This window comes from Pituophis catenifer, unplaced genomic scaffold (genome assembly GCF_029215685.1).
Source record: "Pituophis catenifer annectens isolate HBS135680 unplaced genomic scaffold, rPitCat1.0.hap2 SCAF_1, whole genome shotgun sequence".
NCBI classification, from domain to species: Eukaryota; Metazoa; Chordata; class Lepidosauria; order Squamata; family Colubridae; genus Pituophis; species Pituophis catenifer.
Window position 1 is genome coordinate 292493040 of NW_027256881.1, and position 20254 is coordinate 292513293.

General features: G+C 36.6%; 1 protein-coding gene across 1 annotated transcript; it reads left to right on the forward strand.

Moving 5' to 3' along the window:
• Positions 1-1858: 1858 nt before the first annotated feature.
• On the forward strand, positions 1859-20143 carry G2E3 (G2/M-phase specific E3 ubiquitin protein ligase). The gene is made up of 16 exons (XM_070931367.1): positions 1859-1921; positions 2349-2404; positions 3801-3898; positions 5607-5708; positions 7136-7260; positions 7500-7662; positions 9276-9382; positions 9542-9658; positions 10594-10721; positions 10804-10933; positions 12298-12429; positions 13304-13614; positions 15218-15399; positions 18513-18685; positions 19454-19653; positions 19908-20143. Exons 2-16 carry the CDS (start codon positions 2353-2355, stop codon positions 20141-20143), a joined length of 2256 nt encoding a protein of 751 aa, XP_070787468.1. The 5' UTR covers positions 1859-1921; positions 2349-2352.
• Positions 20144-20254: the final 111 nt, after the last annotated feature.

Sequence of the window (20254 nt, forward strand, 5' to 3'; positions counted from 1 at the left end):
TTTGCCATTGCTGCTAAAGTGATAATCTGCATCCAACATCTTCCTATTTTGTTAATGCTTAGCACAGGTACCTGTTTGCTTTTGCTGGATAGCTGGGATAATCTCTACACCTTGGGTCATCAAACTGAGAATATATGTTCTTCACAGATTTTTGCCAGGAACACCCACCATCATGATGAGGCAGCATAGTAGGGCTTGTAGGGACCAGGCAACTAACAGCAGTTAAAAACACCATAGAATAACTTTAATTGTGTATGGACTTCTAAAATTTCCAACCACCTTGGTAACTGCTAAGAATTATAAAAATAGATGTCCAAACATCTGAAGAATGTTCAGGTGGTAGAAGGCTGACATATACCGTAGAATCAGATTCTTTTGAGTATTATTTTTGATTCATAGGGGTACTAACATTTTACTTTATAAGATTTTTACTACTAATAAAGAATATTATTTTCAGATAAATAATCATTGTGTTTTTCTAATCCTTAAAGAGTGCAAATGGAGCAAGATTGGTGATCAGATTCAGTCAAGGCGGAGAACACAAGACCCCTATCATTTACACAAGCTTATAGGAAAACAGCTTTAAATTTTGTGAGTACTTTGAAAAGTCACAGTCAGTTATTATTGAGCTGAAGATTTGCCTTGGAGATCATAAATAAATGAAATATGTACCTTTTTCTGTAATGTATGCAAAAAAGCAGACCAGGCTCATGAATGAACAAAAAGGAAAAATCCTAGAATTCATCTCTGTGTGTGTGTATGCAAACTTTTAAAATTTGTTCATTCTTGCTTATTAACTTATTGTATAGACCCACTAATTAACTTTCCAAAGCCTCTTATTTTCTTTGAAAGATTTATAAACTAAATACAAATTGCATGTTCATCAATACTGCATTAGTACTGTATTCAAAATAATCATGGGAAAATAAATGGTTTATTATTTTTCTCAAACACCAATTATGTTATTTTTTATTAGTGGAATACTGACTAGTAACAGGACACTTATTTTGAAAGTGTGGGAGGGGGGTTATATTTTTTTTTCTTCTGTATTTCTAGAAAAGGTGCTCTGGGAATTGGGGGATAACTCTCAAATATGGGACTGGAAATTATTTGAAATACTGAGATAGGGCTTTTGCCTGCTTCTGTAGACACCTCTGTATTCCCGTTTTCAAGAAGAATACAGATTCCATCTGATTTACAGTTTTAACCAAGATAAGAACCTTACATGTGTTCCCTATACAAATATTGAAGTTGTTGCATGTATATTATATTCCTCAACCAATAGAAGTTGTCTTATTTTCTCACATTAAAGTATTTGAGGTGGTAAAAGATACTACTGCAAATTCATTTATTTTATTTTCAGTTGACAAGAATAAATTGTTTTATTTAAAAACTCTATCTCCAAACACATAGCACAAAATGTAGCATAAGTTAACATCGCTAGGGAAAATTATATTATTCTGCAGAATAATATAATTTAACTTCATAATTTTCCTTTATTCACTTAATTATTTTCCAGTTCTTTGGGTCCTTTTAAAAGTGTAGTTTGGATTTGACACTTAGTATTATATTCCAATAGGGTTTGCTACTTTGCTTTATATAACCTATTGACTTATGAGATCCCTAACTTGAATGGTTGGATGACAACTGTAATACCTCAGAGAAATACCTTTGTGACCTAATTAGCCTTTATGATCTATTGTCTCATTTGCCTCCTTGCTTGTTCATTTGATATAAAACATTTAACTCCCCTCTACTCTACTCCCCTCCCCTACCCCTCCTTCCCTTTCTTGTTTGCTCTGTCTTTTTCTTCTTTTGCTCCTCATCATCTTTCTTATCTGGATGAAGACTGAATGCAGGACTGTCCACAAATTTGCAGAGACAAAAGAACAGCAAAGAATACCTTATTTTTTTTTTCCAGGTAATTTTGTGTAACCAAAAACAGACTGTATTTGCATTTCTGACTTTCAGCTTTATGCTAAATTGTACTGTTGCTATAAATAATTAGTTGTAATGAAAAAGTTCTATAAGTTACTGATCAAAAGCAAAGCCACATTTCATGTTGCAGTTGATATAGATAAATAGATAGATAGATAGATAGATAGATAGATAGATAGATAGATAGATAGATATAGATATAGATATAGATATATATTGAGATAGATAGATAGATAGATAGATGGATGGATGGATGGATGGATGGATGGATGGATGGATATATTGAGCAATTCTTTATTTTTCTTACCATGTAGTTTGTTTTTAATTGAAACTGTAGAGGTTTAGATAATTCAAAGACTAAAAGTTTAATATCACATAGCAACTGATTTTTTTTCTCTCATATGACTTAGTTGAATGGAGAACACTAGAATGAGTAAGAACATTATTGGATGCTTCCAGAATCTATGTAAGTGTTTTTAACTATTTATGTTTGATTTAATTAATGTCGCTTCTAGCCTGGTGCCTTCAATTAGTCTGCAATAGCCATGCTGGTTGGGATTTATGGAAATTATATGGTTCCTAGATTGGAGAACACTAAACTCTTTCTGTCCTTTCCTGTACTTAGTAACCTTGGTGACAAAAGAACTGATATAATTTAAACATGTGCTTTGGGGTGTTTTTACAATCAAGCACAGTAGTAATTATTACTAATCATTGCATTTTTAATGACTATACAAACACTGCAGTGTTAATGTTTTGAATTCTAATTGGATTAATAAAGTTTAATACTAAGTTCTCCAGATCAGTAACTATGTCTTGTTCTTGATCAAAGATATACAGTCCTGGTAGTTCTCCAAGCTGTTCTTTCTTGAGAAGGCTGTTAAGACGGTGGTAGACTTATTTGAAAGATCTGGATGGGGAAGAAGAGGGTGTTTTTTTTCCTCAGTTCTAGCAAGACTAAATGGCAGGAGGTTCAAGAGCTCCCTTCAGCTGGACCACAGACAGAGTGGATGTGCAGCCTGAGAGTCCTGCTGGAGCCACAGATCTCTCTGGAGCAGATGGCAACTATGCCCAGGAGGCCCCTTGCACAAAACCATTTTGTACCCTAGTTACATCCATTTCTAGATCTGGAGGCACTGTTCATAGTCATTGAGGCCTTAGCCATTTCCTGATGAATTATTGCAATCCACTCTGTATAGGGCTGACCTTGAATTCATTTGGTAGCAGTGGAGAACAGCTACATGAGCTGCACTGGCTTCTGGTAAATTTCTAGGTATAATTCAAGGTGTCTTGTCACTTTCAAAGCCATATATGGTATAGAACCAAGAACTTGAGGGCCTGCCTGTCTCCAGTGGTTCAGCCCATCACAGCACACCATCTGTATGGTGGGCACGTTCCATATACCTTCTGTGAAACAGTGTCATGGGAAACATGCCTTCCAGAAAGCTTTTCCATCATCCATTGAATCAACTTTCTTCTAGAGCCTAATATGTGTATCTTGGTATACTGACAGAAAATACTTGAGATTCTTTATAGAGAATCTGTGAGGAGTCTCAACTATTTTAAATAGATTGATGCTTATTCTATTTTTTATTTCATTATTCATGTTTTGTTGACTACCTGGTGTTAATTGGTTAATATATGCAACCATATAAATTTGCTAAATTTCCAAGTGGCTTTGTTTATGAATGCAGTCAGAAGTAATTTCTGGGGTTGTAATTACTACAATTTACTTGTCTTAATAGTTCAGAGAAATCTGTAAAATATGCTAAACTATTGCATGATGTTCTGATTACCTTGTTATATGTCCAAATACCAGTAGAACTTCATAGTGTCCACATAACATTATTTTTATCTTTTAGCCTGTGAATTCTGTCAACGGGCTGATGACTGTCCTGAAAAATATGGGGAAAAAAGGACCTTTGAAGACTGTAATCTCACTGTTCATTATTACTGTGTGGTAAGTACTTCTTGCTGCCCCCAAAGAATTTTGGGAGTCTATTGGAAAGTTAGATAATTTACAGGCTGCTCTTATGATATCTGGGTTATAATATATGTCTATGTAACAAAATTGAATCATAAATATGTGTTGAGTTCAATTTCCTTTCAAATTAGTAACTAAATGGAGTACAGGTACGTGCATAACCTTGATGTAATGTTTGGTTGTTCCTTGTTTCAATCTAGGAAATTCAAGAGAAATGTGAATCTTGAAATACTCTCAAACTATGCACAGTCTTTCTGACAATGGAGAATTGTTTTTAATATCATTAAAAACATGGATCATCTGCCACTTTTGTTGAGAAATGTCACCCTTCACAATAGGCACCTCTGTTTTCTCTGAATTCAGTTTAAGGTTGCTATTCACATTCAGCCAATTACTGGCCATACATAGTATTAGGCAATCCACATTGTTACCTGAATACATGTTATTCCTGGCTGAAGAGATATCCTCAGACAAAAGAAAATGTGCCTTAAAGAAGAGGTAAGGGAATGACACAACAAACTTGAGCCTGGGAACAAAGGGGTACAACCCCACTACAGGAATAATGCCAAAGCTCCATGTGCAAATGTGCCATGTGAAAGGTCAAAAAGGATGCAGGTGTATTCTGAATTCATTGCGAATGAGAGAACAGAACCATGCAAAGATTCTCGGCAACAAATACTGTGCTGAAGCAGAGAAAACTTAAACTTATTTTTAGGATGAAGAATTACCAAAGATCTTTTATTTGTTTATTTATATGCAGGCCATCTTCCCAATGGGGTGACTGGGTAGCTTACAGAACATAAAAAAGTTAAATAGAAAGCAATTACAAAATTAAAATTATGCCACACTAAATATTCAAAACTATCCCACTAGAAAGTGGCAAAAGATCTGCATATCATTTTATACAATAAAGTTGCAATGCTAGCTTTACAATTGATAGTGAACCTCTTTGCAAACAGTGGGAATTGTTATCAAATCATGTCTATATTTCCTTAGAAGCAAGTATTGCCATAACTATCTGAACTTGTTCTAATCCTTTATATTTTTTTGGTTGGCTGGGAAATGTGGACCAAATACAAAAAGGTGTACTGGTAGTCCTCGCTTACTGGCCATTCATTCAGTGACCATTTGAACCTACAATGGTACTGGACAAGGAGATTTACAGTACAAACAATCCTCAAAGCTACAGCTTTCATATGTCCCCATGGTCAGATGATCATGATTCAGGCATCTGCAACAGTCACAGCATCCCATGGTCACATAATTGCCATTTACGACTTTCACAGTCGATTTCTGACAAGCAAAGTAAATGGGGAAGACAAGCAGGAGTTGCAGTCATGTGACATTGCACTTAACTACTTGTGGCGATTTGTTAACAACCAGAATGGAAACTGATATATTAAGTCACATGACTTTTCAGTTTATAACTGATGCATATTTGAGGCTCCCAATTGCAGTTGCTAAGTGGGGACTACCTGTGCTGAATAAATGGCAACTTTTATTGCCATATTTGCGAGGACAAATATATTGCAAACATGATTCAATAATTTGCTGAAAATCACATATAATTATACTGCAGGTAAACCTCAGTAATGATTAAATTACATGCTTTCTTATGGTGAAAAGTTAATGCAGATATGTCTGGAATGTCACTTGATTTAATTCATCATTAAATTTATTATAGTTAATGTCAAGTGGGATTTGGCAGAGAGGTGAAGATGAAGAAGGCTTTTATGGTTTTTTACCTGAAGATATCCAAAAAGAAATTAATCGAGCTGCAAGATTGGTAAGAGATTTTGAATAATGAATCTGTTCCAAGGAGTTATAAATATTCATAAATTTAAATATATCCTAAGCTCACATTAGCAGTAACAGATGTAATTAAGCTATTTTGGTTGAAAAAGAAAAAAGGAATATTTTGTTCTCAGCTATACAACTAGAACAGTATTACTTTTGAACCAACTGAATTAATCACTTCTTTGCCTTAGATATGTCCAAAGCAGATTTATAGTTTCCTGCAAAATGAACTTTCATACAAAGGTTTAGAACAGCCTTTCTTAACTGGGTTAAGAAAGATGATAATTTTATTTTTTTAAAAAAATTAAATGTTGCATGCCACACAATGCAATGGGAATGTTTAGTGCTATGGCTCTGTTGTCAATCTCTGCTTTGCTAAGGTTATGAAGATGGTGAAACGTAGATTAGAGGAGAATTTTATTGTGAAATGTTTATATTTTTTGTAATTTTCGTGTAGAAGTTCTGAGAGGCCTGAAAATTATTTCAAGGGTTCCTCCAGGATAAAAAAATTGTGAAAGACTGGTTGGAATAAGATTTAAGTAGTGGTATACTTCACTTTCTTCTTGCGTGTATCCTTGCTGTAATACGCTGATCTGCCATACTTTTGGGAACCCATTTGAAGAGGGAACAGCAAATTGAGATGAGATTAAGCTAGACAGACTAACAACCATTAAGTATTTAATTTAACTTCAGTATTGTGGCTTAGTTTCATAAAATCTATTGATTAAAATAGGTGTTCAGAATAGCAACAACAGTAGTGTTCTGCACATTTACCGGCTCTACTTGTTTGGGGATTGCTTTCACCTACTTAACTACAAGTTACCAAGTTGTGATTTGATGGGCATTTGTTTATCAACTGGTTTGCTGCAAAGCCTGATGTTGATTAGGGCTGAGAGGGAATAACAAACTAAAGGTTAATATAAAAGAGGAAATACTTTTTATTTTATGGGATCACATTCTTGAAAACAAAACATCAGACGGTGATATTCTGGATTGGCTAGGCAATAGAATTTATAGGAATATTGTTTGTAGGTAATGAAATGGGGAAAAATGGTTTATTTGAAATAGTGAGTGTTTGCCAGTTATAGGAGTTGATAATGTATTAAACAATTTATATTAAGATTAGAATGTAGGTAGGTATATTACATTTATGAATTTAATAATTTATTAAAAATTGTCTTCGGCAAAAAATAAAATTGGTTGAAATTTGACTATCAGTGATGAATGATTTCACTATACCAGTGTTTTATAGAACTTTTCTATAAATGGTAATAAAAGACAAAAATATTTAAATTATTTAAAATATTTAAATTCATTACAGATTAGTGTGAAATTTCCAAAAGATCTTAGATTAGATCTATAAGTATTATGGTGAAGTTTTCTTAGTTACAATTATTTAATATGGCCTTTTTTTAGAAATGTGCTATCTGTAAGAAAAAAGGTGCTTCAATTGGTTGTATAGCATCCAGATGCAAACGAAGCTACCACTTTCCTTGTGGAATAGAGAGAGGATGTCTTTTCCAATTCAGAGAAACTTTTCCGTAAGTTTATTTTGCTTCATTATTTCAGAACTATTTCAAAAGTACTGAAACTATTTTTTTTCTAAAATTGCAAAGTTCCACTTAATAATATCACATTAACTTCAGTTAATATGAAAGCAAATTGGTCCTTACAGCTTCATCTGAGAATATCTTTTTCTAAAGTACATGATTTACCTGAGTAACAATTCTAGTTTTTTTAAGTGATGTGATTCTATGTAATTCTACCTCTCTGATTTAAGGTCATATTGTTGGAAACACCGACCCACTCAAAAACGTCTTTCTAATTATAAAGGATCATCACAATGTACAATATGTTTGGAGTTGGTTGAACAAGGACCTACATACAACATTTTGACAAGTCCATGCTGTAAAAATGCTTGGTTTCATAGGGAATGCTTGCAGGTATGTCTGGATTGACATAGCAGAAGTTCTTTTTTACTACTAAAAACAAAATCTGTAAATTGTTATTGTTAAGTATGTCTGTATTCAGAGTAGGTTGGAAGTGAAACAGAAATCAATTTATGACTTGGTCCAGGAAACTCTTAAAAAACTTGATCTACAAGGTTGCAATGAAAAGTAATGTCTACATCTCCATAACTTTAATTCATATGATGATATTTTAATAAATGAAATAGGAAAATAATCTTTGAAATGAGCTCTTTTGTTACCTACGTTTACGTTTATAATCACCATCATTCACTATATCCTTATGCCAACGATGGACAAGCTTCTGAAAGCTGTCACGAAAGAACTCCATACTTTGTCTCTTCAACCAGGTCATGACAGTCCTTTCCATTTCTTCATTTGACTCAAACAGATGCCCATAAAGGTATTCCTTCAATTTGGGGAAAAATGGAAGTCGCATGATGCCAAGTCTGAACTGTATGGCAAATAGGGTAAGGTGGTAACATCCAGCTTCACAATTGCCTCTTGAGTGGCTCATGAGCTATGAGGCCTACCGTTCACATGATGCAACAAAATTTTCTTCTTGTGCTTCCGAATTCTGGTTAAATTGTTATTTCAGAATTTTGTGTATTGTAGTGAAGTACTTTTGAGCTCATAAGCGGTGCCAAATTAAAAGTAATCTGTGTCATAAAACTGTAGCCATATGTTCTCCTGCCAAACTGGGATTTTGATTTTTTTTTCTACAGGTGTAGCTTTGTGATAATATTCCATGGACTAATACTTCATTTCTGGATTATCAGGATAAATTCTTGTTTCATTGGCTGTCACAATGTTATGAAAAAAAAGTCATCACCTTCATTCTCTTAGCATGACAACAATTGATGGCAAATTTCAACTCTTGAAAATTGCCCATAATCTGCAACTCATCTTGCCCAACCTTCTGATACTACAGTATATTGAAATACATTGGTAACGTGACCCACATGTTCCTGCTAAATTAAATGATAAGCTTGAGAGCAGTGTCCCTTTGAATAATCTGCCAGTTGCCTTTAACCAATTCAGTAGCATTTTTCATGTTATCTTAATTGTCCACTTCATTCTGATCACGCAAAGATAATCTTTCCTGTTCACCATTTTTTTTTAATCCAGCAGCACACAGTAATGTCAATGCAGTCATCACCATAAAAACCCCACATTCTGCAATGAAAGTCCCAGGAGGGGACTACTTTAGTCAGAAATTACATGGAGTGTTGCTTAAAGCTCACTGATGAGTATTCACAGTCTTCCATTTCAAAGAATGAACAATATTAAGGCAACCTTTTCTCACAGCGATCTTCTACCAACTGAAGTGAAAGGACATATGTTAAAGAACATGTTAGAGGTTTTAGTTCATTAGTATCGCCATCTGTTGGTGTCATTGAAGGCATTACTTTTCATTCATCCCTTGTAGTTAGTTTTTGCAAAATTTAAAGGAAATGGAATTTTTTTTATACCTGCATCATTTATTTGTTCTTACAGATATTATGCCTTAATTTTCAAAGTAATTTAGTTGTTTCTGTGTGAAGTAAATAAGTTTTATTGATCATTCTTTATTTTTCTCTTGGATTTAGCGTCAAGCTCTCAGTGCAGGGGTATATTTCTTTAGATGTCCTGTATGTAATAATAAAGAAAAATTTCAGAATGAAATGTTAAGAATGGGCATCCATATTCCAGAAAAGTAAGTGATTTAAATTACATTTAATACATTTAAATGTGTATTATCTTATTATATTGTGTGAGTGCATTTTTATGTTGTATTTTGCTGTTATAGCTTGTTTAACAAGAAAAGCTAAACTGCAGAATTAAAGCATTCTAATAAATGTTTAAATGATTCCAGGGATGCCTCGTGGGAACTAGAACAGAATGCCTATCAAGAACTTCTTCAACGTTACCAACGTTGTGATATTAAAAGATGCCTTTGCAAAAATGGAAGAGACTACAATGAGCCTGATAGGTAGTAATATATGCGGTCTTTGTCACCATTCATGTCTAATATCTTTGTAGTTTTTCAACTGTAGCAAACACAAAATTAGAATTAAAAAATCAAGGCAGGGAACATATATAATATTTATTCCTCCTCCTACTTTCTCCACAATAACAACCTGGTGAAGTGAGTTGTACTGAGAAAAAGTGACTGGCCCAAGGTCACCCAGCTGGCTTCCGTTCCTAAGATGGGACTAGAATTCACAGTCTCCTGGTTTCTAGACCAGCTTATTAATCACTGCATCAAATTTATTGTATTTGGCAAACTCATTGTTTCTTTGAAATGTTGAACAATTCTTTTTATTATAATCAATAATTATGAAAAAGTTATGTTTTAAAAGAAGTATAAGTATATGCCTATCTGCAGTCAGATAAAGATGAAGGATCTTCATCTATATGCTACCCTTTGAAGTTAATGGGAAGTCTGGGGAAGGCTTTCTTGTCACTTTCCATTGAAGCTTCATTGTTAACAGCTTTCTGTCAAATGATGAACATTTGGCTTTTTCAGAAAGCTTTTAAGGATGACAGCATAGATTATCTGTAGGATTGAGTTGCCCATAGATTAGACTCTAAAGGGTTTGTGATTGTTTGTTGCTATAGCTTTTTCTGTGACAGTTCTTCTTATTTGTAATGTATGTCAGCCTATTTCTTAGCAGTTATTCAATAATAGTGCATTGCAGAACGAAATGTAGTAGAACAGTTGCATTAAGTATCAATACATTCATTTCCCGATAGAAAGGCAGCCTAGAATAATTTAAAATGCTATTAGTTTTTCACTCTCGTATTTTGTTACATCCCAATAAATGTGTAATCTAATTCCTTTTCAGAAAGAATGATACTGCCTATGTAGCTTGGCTGATTTAAAGTTATTGTTATAATTAATAATACATTTTTCCTTCCTTTTAGCAAATGGGAAATAAAACGCTGTCAATATTGTGGTTCTAGTGGAACTCATTTGGCGTGCTCCTCACTAACAAGCTTGGAGCTAAACTGGGAATGCATTGAATGTAGGACCATCCTTGCCAAATCAAATGGTAAGAACCCACTGCTTGAATTAACTGAAAGCTGTTAATAATTTATGGGGGGAAACCCACATTTGATTACTTTGTTATACAGGAAGTGCTCAGAAATGGCGAAAGCGTTCCTTGAGTATGCCAGAAAAAGCAGATGGAGACAATCTGATGGAAGATCCATCACCCAAATACCCTAGACAGTCTCCAGGATCCCACCTTGGCATCCATATCAGGCATGTGATTTCCATCTTCTCACAAGCATGTGAAAAAGTTTAGAGGACCAGTTTGATGTAGTAGTTAAGTGCTGGATTAAAAACTAGGAGATCATTATCTAGTCCTCTCCTAGGTATAGCAACCAGCTACATGACTTTGGCTGTCAGCCCAACCTTGTTTCACAGGTTGGTGGTTGTGATTAAAATAGATAGAAACACGTGCATCATCTTAACGTGTACAAAAGTAAGAATATAAGAACAACAATAATATTACCCACAGGTTGCACTTATGCTAGTCAAAGTTGACTATGATATAAATAAGCTGAAATGTGCTACAGTGAGTTCATACACATTCATTTCTTTTTACTTTCCTACATAACCATAACAAGAACTTGATGCTTTTATTTTCTTAATTTATACTGTTATGTCACTCATACTGACAATCTATAGCAGGGGTGTCAAACTCAATTTCATTGAGGGCTGCATCAGGGTTGTGGTTGACCTTGGGGCCGGGTATGCGTAGCTGGCTGGGTAGGCGTGGCCAGTTTGATGCCACTCACTGGGCGTGGCCAACTTGGCAGGCATGGCCAGCTTGATGCCATTCCCCAAACTGCTGGCATGTTTCCTCTTTGCATTGGGTAGACAGGCCGAAGTGACCCCAGTAGACTGGGCCAAAGCGACGCAGGCCAGCCCGTTACATTTTCCAGGACAGCCCCATGGACCGGATCAAACCACATCACAGGTTAGATCCAGCCCGTGGTCCTTGAGTTTGACACCCCTGATCTATAGTAAATATTTGAAACTAATCCTAAAAAATGTTAAATTCAAACCATATTTCATGAAATTGTCGAATATAATAGAAGATAAGTTGCAGTTTTGAGTTAAACAACACTGTCGGTTGTACTGCATCAAAATCATCCAAAGATTTGTGCTCAAGCTATTTTCTTGCATATCTGTATTTTGCTAAATTATAACTAACCAGAATGTATGTTGTAAGCTAAAAACAAGCATTTTATGGTGAATTCCATGCATCTCTTAGAAATTGTTTAAAGCAGCTTTTTTTAGCCATCAGAAAGGTTGCTCTCTCAGCAACTGAGAGCTCTTATCTGTAAGGAATCTGTAAACATTTATGCAATATTAACAAGCTTTTCTATGTAACCAGCATAATTCATTTAACGTCATTTTTTAAAAAAAAAAAATCTAGCCTTTAATGCTTCATATATTATAGATAGAACTATTTGGATTATGAAGAACTGCCTTCAAAGTAGGCTTGAAATTAAATATATATGCTTGAACTTGTATGTTTTCAGCTTTTGATTTGTAAAAAAAATCTGTAACTTGAGTAAAAATTAAGTTATTCTTGGGGATGTTCTTTTTCCCTTCAGGTCCCCAAAGATGGTGTGCTCCAGTGGTTTTACTCCGTGTTCACAACTTGATCTTCCCTCTTCTAATAACAGATATTTATCCCCATCTGCCTTCATCAGTCCTTCAGTAAGGAATTTGTCTTTTAAAAAAATGTAAGTTAACAGAGTTACATTTAATGACTGAGTTTAAAAAAAACAAGGGGAGTTGGGTACTTTGCATAACTTTTCTTTAGATCATATTGCAAATAGCTTTTGAATTCTTTTATCCCCCAAGATTCCTTCCATTCATAGAGAGATCAACCAAGTTGACAAATAAAAAAATATTCAATATTTTAAGAGAGAGCATGCTCCAACCATACCTCAGAATTGGGCCCAGGAAAACAGAGAGGGTATATGGAAGCTATCATTGAATGCCACTCTCTCTTGCAACACTTTCCCATTATTTTTGGTTGGACTCATCTGGCTCTACTAGTTTGGTTTTTAAAAATAGTTTGCCTTCTAATACTGGGTACCTTAAAATAATAATAAATACAATTTTAGCTTTTAGGATCCTGCACATTGTTTCAAAATTGGTGATATAGGCTTTGAATCTAAATGGACATGTAGATAGACAGGATCTTACATTACGAGACAGGATTACGTTCCAGTGATCTTAGTTGTAGAAGTGAAGTATTTCACTCCAACAAATATTTGGAAGTGACTACCAAGAAGATTACTCTCCAGTGCATTTTCAAGAGGTATAAAGAGATATACTTCTATTAATAGAAGTATTACATAATCAGAATTCTATTCAAGACTTTCTGTTACAACCTATACCACAACCCACATTTGCTATCTCAATAGAAATGTGATTTTAGATACTTTAATAAATGTCTCAGATTAGGATGCAGAATAATCCTTTGGCTTCTCTATCTAAAATTAGGCCATTATTATAATGATTAAATAATTTTAGACATAATTTTATATAAAATACTGCCATCAGAATTATTGCGGAAGTTCCTAAATAAATGCTTTGCTATTCATATAGGCAACTTGGAATGCAGAAAAGAGAAGTCTCCAAAATTCTGAGGGAATTAAGATTACAGATTAATACCAAACCAACAAGATTGAATATCATCAGACAAAATATCTGGGAGAGTGCTCTCAAAGGATTTCAGAAGCGGAACTTCAATCCTGCTAACACTATTGAAGTAAAGTATATGAACTGCAGGAATAAAATAGAGGTGGATCTCTGTTGCTCATCAAAGGAAGATTTTTTTCAATTGCTGATGCTTCATCTTCAGAATTCATCATTATTTGAAGGGGGCCACTCAAAGAATTTGTCCTTTGATTCCCAAGGTAAGCTTGACATGGTAAATATTTGGAATTTACACCAGGAAGGGGATGCAGCTTTGATTGCTAGCTATGTTTAGACATAAATAATGGTGGCAGAGGTAGGAGCCTTTATTCTAATATTAACTGTTAGAATATCTTAAAATGGTGATATTTTAAGATGTTTGGCCTAACTACAAAACAAACAGAATTTATTGTAAGTTTTGTCTCAAGTTTAAGATAAATACTGTCTTATTTCATATTGTTTTAATTATTCCCGATACTCTGGAATTGGTGTGACTCATTTTAAAAATTCTTTCGTACCATTCAGAACAATTGCAAAAAAAATGTTTTTGAAGGTAAGAAAGGCTTGAATGAGCCTTTTTACTGTTCAAAAATGTAATGCTTGCTAGTTTCTGGCTAGGAGGCTAATGGACACAAGGTTTCTGAATAGTAGAAAGACTGGAAAGAAACTCAGTTCTTCCCAGTGGGAGGAGGGGAGAAATCCAATGCTGGGCTGGAGGAAAGTTTGTATCCCAAAGATTATTGTTTATCCAGCCCCCACAGAAGTTCCCCACAGAGGGGAAATCCTTCCACTGGTGGCAGCAGCTTGTAATCTTCCCTGCTGGCTTCCCCATTGACTTTCTGGGGAAGCCAGCAGAGAAGATTGCAAATGGTAATCAATTGTGCATGAACACAGGATACTTAAAGTCATAATTGGCAATAGGTTGTCAAGCACCGAAAATACTACTACATCACCGGGGAGTGGGGTGGCAGTTATATCTTCAAGGAGAGGTTGTAAATATTTTTTTCTGAGTGTCTTGTAACTTCAAATAGTCATTAAGCAACCAAGGCTACTGTACTTGTAGTTTAATTTCCTCTATTGACCTCAGCTCATGCTAAATTACAATTTTTTTCTGGATAGTTTCCAGGTTTTAAAAACACATTTCTTATAATGGTTTGGGGGTATGCAGTAACAAAAGGAATTAAAGAAGTTAGAGCTCAAACAGAACTGTTTTTCTTCCTCCTATATATGCCTAAATAGTTAATATGGGTTTTATTGAATGAAATATATTGATGGGGTATTTAAGGATTCAGAACAGAATTTCTAACTATCAACAGAGAATACTAGTGAACTGTGTAATAACTTTAAGAAGCAAAGGGCACACATTAAAAAGAATCATCATAAATATCATAAATCATAAATATAACAAATGAAATTTCAGAAATGATACTGTTCTTGTTGATTACATTCTCAGATTCTAAACTGAATGTCCAAGTTCACAAACAAATCATATATCTAATTCTCAGAAGAAATGAAAGAGCCATTTTTTGGCCTAATAGGCTTTTAATTCTAACTAATGATGTAGAAAAAAGAATACTATGTTTTGGTCTAAATGTCCATGCAGATTCGCAATCATCCAAGACATGGTTGTTCCAAACGTGTTTTTCAAAAGGCAACCAGACTTTTTTAGTTTTAGTTTGAAAACATTTTGCTTCTCATCCAAGAAACCTGTTCAGTTCTGACTAGCAGGGAATGGAATGGATTTTGGTTTAACCTGTTTCTCATACTAAAACAAGTTTCTATCAGTTGTATTCAGTAAGTGTAATACACCATTTGTACTTGCAGCTCTTAAAGATGACTTATATTATGAAGCAGGAAAAATGATTGCAATTTCTCTGGTTCATGGAGGTTCATCTCCTAGCTTCTTTTCTAAAACCTTGTTTCACTGCCTCGTCTATGGCACAGAAAATGTGAAGCCAACAGTAGAAGATGTTGCTGATATAGGCGTTTTGCAGGCAATTAAGAAGGTGAGCAATTGCTCTGTAAGACAGTAGGATATATAAACTTCCAGTAAGAAAGAGGAGAGAGAGTCACAGAGGGGCTGTCATCGTGATTGTGTGTTGTGGTGTGTTGAAGGATGTTTTTGAGTGAGGTGGCACTTACCTAAGTGGAAGTTGTAGACCTGCTTGGGCTATTTTTGGACTTGTTCAGACTGAAGGATCACATTGCAGGATGAACCACTCTGCAGCACTCGTCTTGCCTACCAAACTGAGATGCATCTGTGGATTTGGCCATAGTTTTTTCAACATGACAGTGTTTTTTTCACACAAGCTCGGTCTGCTCTTCAGGGACCTGTTCCGGTCTCACTGGGGGATGGATTGTATTTGTTCTGTTCTGCTGGCCATATTTGTTATACCAGCTGCACTTGTGAACAGTGGTTGTGGGCATGGCTCCTTCCTGCACCATCTGTTTATCACTGATGGGTGCTGATGTCTTTAGAGATATGAGGGTGGCAGAAAGGTGTTACAGTAAAGTGGAAGACTATTGTTTACCTCCTCTACTATGGAGATCATTTTGCTTACTCTCCTGGTAGCCCCAAGGAAGAAGAAAGCAACTGTAGATCATGTCAAAGTAGCTTTCATCTTACTTATTTATTTATTTATTTATTTATTTATTTATTTATTTATTTATTTATTTATTTACAAATATTTATATGCCGCCCTTCTCTCAAAGGACTCAGGGCGGCAAACACAAGTTAAAAAACATACAATAATAAAGGAAAATCCTAATTAAAAACCAATTAAAACAGAGACAAATAAATAATAAAACCCAAGAATCAGAATCAGCCCATTTGTTGAAACAGCCAAGACTTTAGGCCTCGACGGAAGGAGCAGAGATCAGGGGCCGTCCGGAGCTCAGTGGGTAACTCATTTAGAGGGCAGGAGCACCCACAGAGAACGCTCTACCCCTGGACGTCGCCAGCTGACATTGTCTGGTCGACAGTACCCTGAGGAGGGCACCCCTGTGTGAGCAGACAGGACGGTGGGAGGCGGGCAGGAGATGGTCCTGCAAATATCCCAGACCTAAGCCATGTAGGGCTTTATAGGTAAGTACCAGCACCTTGAAGCGGATCTGGAGGACCACTGGTAACCAGTGCAGCTCGCTTAGGAGAGGTGTTACGCGGGAGTAACGGGGAGCTCCTGTAACAACCAGCGCGGCCACATTCTTGACCAACTGGAGCCTCTGGGTGCACCTCAAGGGTAGCCCCATGTAGAGGGAGTTGCAGTAATCCAAGTGAGAAGAAACTAGGGCATGAGTGACTGTGAGAAGGTCTTCTCGGTCTAGGAAAGGGCGCAACTGGCGCACCAGGCAAACCTGCGCGAAAGCCCCCCTGGTCACGGCCATCAGATGGTCTTCCAGCGACAGCCGGGAATCCAGGAGGACACCCAAGTTGCGGGCCCTTTCAACGGGAGAAAATACTTCCCCCCCATCAAAAGTGATGGGACCTCTAGAACACGAGGTGCCGGCATCCACAGCCACTCAGTCTTGAAGGGGTTGAGTCTGAGCCTGTTCCTACCCATCCAGGCCTGTACCGCCTCCAGGCATCGGGACATCACGGAAAGGGCATCCCCAGGGTGGTCCGTGGTGGAGATGTATAACTGAGTATCATCAGCATATTGATGATACCTCACCTCAAATGATCTCACCCAGCGGCTTCATATAGATGTTAAAGAGTAGGGGGGGAGAACTGACCCCTAAGGCACACCACAGGTTAGGAGCCTCGGGGTGGACCTCTGCCCCCCCCCATACAAACTGCGAGCGACCTGAGGGGTAGGAGGAGAACCACTGTAAGACAGTGCCTCCTACCCCCAAATCGCTGCAGTAAGATACCATGGTTGATGGTATCGAAAGCCGCTGAGAGGACCAGGATGGAGGAACAACCTCCATCCTGGGACCGCCAGAGATCATTCACCAGAGCGACCAATGCCGTTTCCATGCTGTGCCCACGCCGGAACCCCGATTGTTACGGGTCTAGGAACTCTCTTTCCTCCAGGAACTGTGGGAGCTGTTGCGCCACCACGGACTCAACAGCCTTCGTTATAAAGCAAAGGTTGGAGACAGGCCGATAGTTATTAAGTGAGTCTGGATCCAGGGCAGGCTTCTTGAGGAGGGGTCGAACCACCGCCTCTTTTAGAGAGGCAGGGAAGACCCCCCTCCCTCAAGGAAGTGTTGACAATTGCCTGGATCCAGTCCCCAGTCACCTCCCGGGCAGCCGAAACAAGCCAGGAGGGACACGGATCCAACAAACACGTGGAGGCACCCAGTCTACCCACAATCCTGTCCACTTCATCGACGGAAACAGGGTCAAACTCAACCCAGATACTACTCCCAAGACTTACCCCAGTCTCCTGGATGGATTCTGCCCAGTCAGAGTCCAATCCAATCCAGATCTGAGCGATTTTATCTTGCAGAAACTGTACAAAATCCTCAGCTCTGCCCTGTAAGAGGTCTTCCCTCGTTCCCTGATTAAGAAGAGAGCGGGTCACTCTAAACAGGGCCACTGGGTGGTTTTCTGCAGATGCAATGAGAGCGGTGAAATGATCCCGCTTCGCCGCTTCCATCGCCACAAGATAAGACCTAATGTGGGTTCTTAACTGTGTCTGATGGCTATGTGATTTGACTGTTGGCCTATTGGTTTCCAAGTGTGGACTGAGGACTGATTTCCCCTCTGGGTGAGAGCCAAAAGAGGACTTGACGGGAGATGAATGAAAAGGAAGCTCTCTGCCAATTGGTGAGAGCAATAGGACTGGGATCCCCTGTGAATGCTAGTGGTGGAATGGAAGGTGGTTACTGGGTATCATTATGACACAGAACTAATGAAGTTAAAGTGCCTAAGGGTAGCTTGCTTCCCTCCCCAGGGATGATTGTAGAAGACAGTGGGAGATCTTTGGCCTTGAGACTTGGGGGGATCTACATTTGGGGATGGGATTGCCATTGGGGAGATGGGATGAAGCAGAGTATTATGGTGGTGACAGGCCTGGGGAGGTATGGTGGGAGGAACGGAACAGGTTGTTCCAAGGGAATATATTAACTTGAATGGCTCATTAATGGTGCAAATATGCTTAATTTTCTTCTAAAGATAAAATCTGCCACAACACTGAGCAGCTTAGAATCGGCAATAAGTGATTGTTCTGACTATCTTGCTTCTATTGGATGTTTGAAACCTGTAACAGCACTACGTGATAAGAATATATTGGTGAATGAGATTCTGAATCACCATGTCATCAAAAGAACTCTTTTACCATTTGAAAGGTTTGCTTGCTGTGGAAATCATTCCTATCATTTTTGAATTTTTAACTAATTAAGAATCATTTCAACTGTTTTGCAATAAAATATTATGTGATGTCCTGTGGGTGTACATTAAAATATGATTGATCATTATGTCTTAGTTATTTTCACCAAATTGTTTTTTCTCTTTAATCAAGTCGTATTAAAAAATTAATAATTTTAGTAAAATGTGGAGTAGGTTAAAAAAAAAAGCTCTGTAACTCAACACTTGGAAATCATTTGAGGATCGTTTCAACAATCATAAGTTGTTCAAGCAAAAGGTTATGAAGCTTTCTAGTATATTTCAAGAGATTTTAATAGATTTGGAACATATTTGGACCTGGTCTTTGAGTGTTAAGTAAATTTCGTTGTATGTGTATAGTGTGTATACACATACAATGACAATAAAGTTGATTATTATTATTATTATTATTATTATTATTATTATTATTATTATTATTATTATTATTATATGGGTGGAATGATAAAGAATCAATACCAGCTATGAGTAAGAATATGTGAGTTTGCCTTTCTAGTTGAAGCAATCACAGGAATCATTTCAGTAAGCATAATTTTAAATCCTCTTGCTAACAGAGCTAGTACGTTTTTGCTTTAAAATAAAAAATCTGAAATAAATTTGGTAGTGTCCTCAAGGTTCTTTTTATTTAAAAAAAAAAAAAAAAGCACTAAAGACTCATAGCAGTTTCTTTCTTTGCATCTCTCTCTCTCTCTCTCTCTCCATTTCCCCAAAAGCTTTAGACAAGGTTTGAAAACACTTGGTGTTCTGGAAAAAATACAAATGAATCCTGATGCATTCTGTAGCATATTATGTCACAAACCCGAGAAACTCTCAGCAAAACTTCTTGGTGATCTGTTTACAATTCAGTGTCTATCAGGAGCAGACAAGGCCAGATGTCTTGATTTCTGGATGGGTTATTTACAGGAAACAGAAGGTAAGAAAATGGGATATTGCCTACTTCTAGAATTTGGAACTTTTGAAATATATTTGTACCTGTAAAATAAGACATCAGGTTGCATTATTGGTGGAGAAAGGCTTGTTTTGCACTTTTATTTAACATTATATTTGCAGTTACAATTTCCTGAAGTCAAAATGCTATTCCATTTCATCTGTATCTTCTTAACTAATGTGACATTTTGATTAACTACAATGGCTTTTTCAAAACAATCTTCATATTTCTTGGTGTAGGTGGTGAGTCATCTGTAACTCTAGAGGATATTTTAGTATTTGCAACTGGCATCCGCAGTATTCCACCCATTGGCTTTGAACCTGACCCTTCAGTTATGTTTCTGCATATAAAATATCCCATCGGAAAGAGAGACCTTAACTGTTTACAGCTTCCAATAACAAAATCTTATGAGAATTTTAAAAAAGTTCTGGATATTGCCATCCGACGTGCTCTATTACAGTCAAGAGTATGTTAGTTGCTACAATGGATAATGAAAACTGAATGATGAAGCACACAAGAAGCTTGCTACTTGCCTACTGGAAAACAGACATATTCATCCTCACAGGTTTTAAAACTTGATCATGGA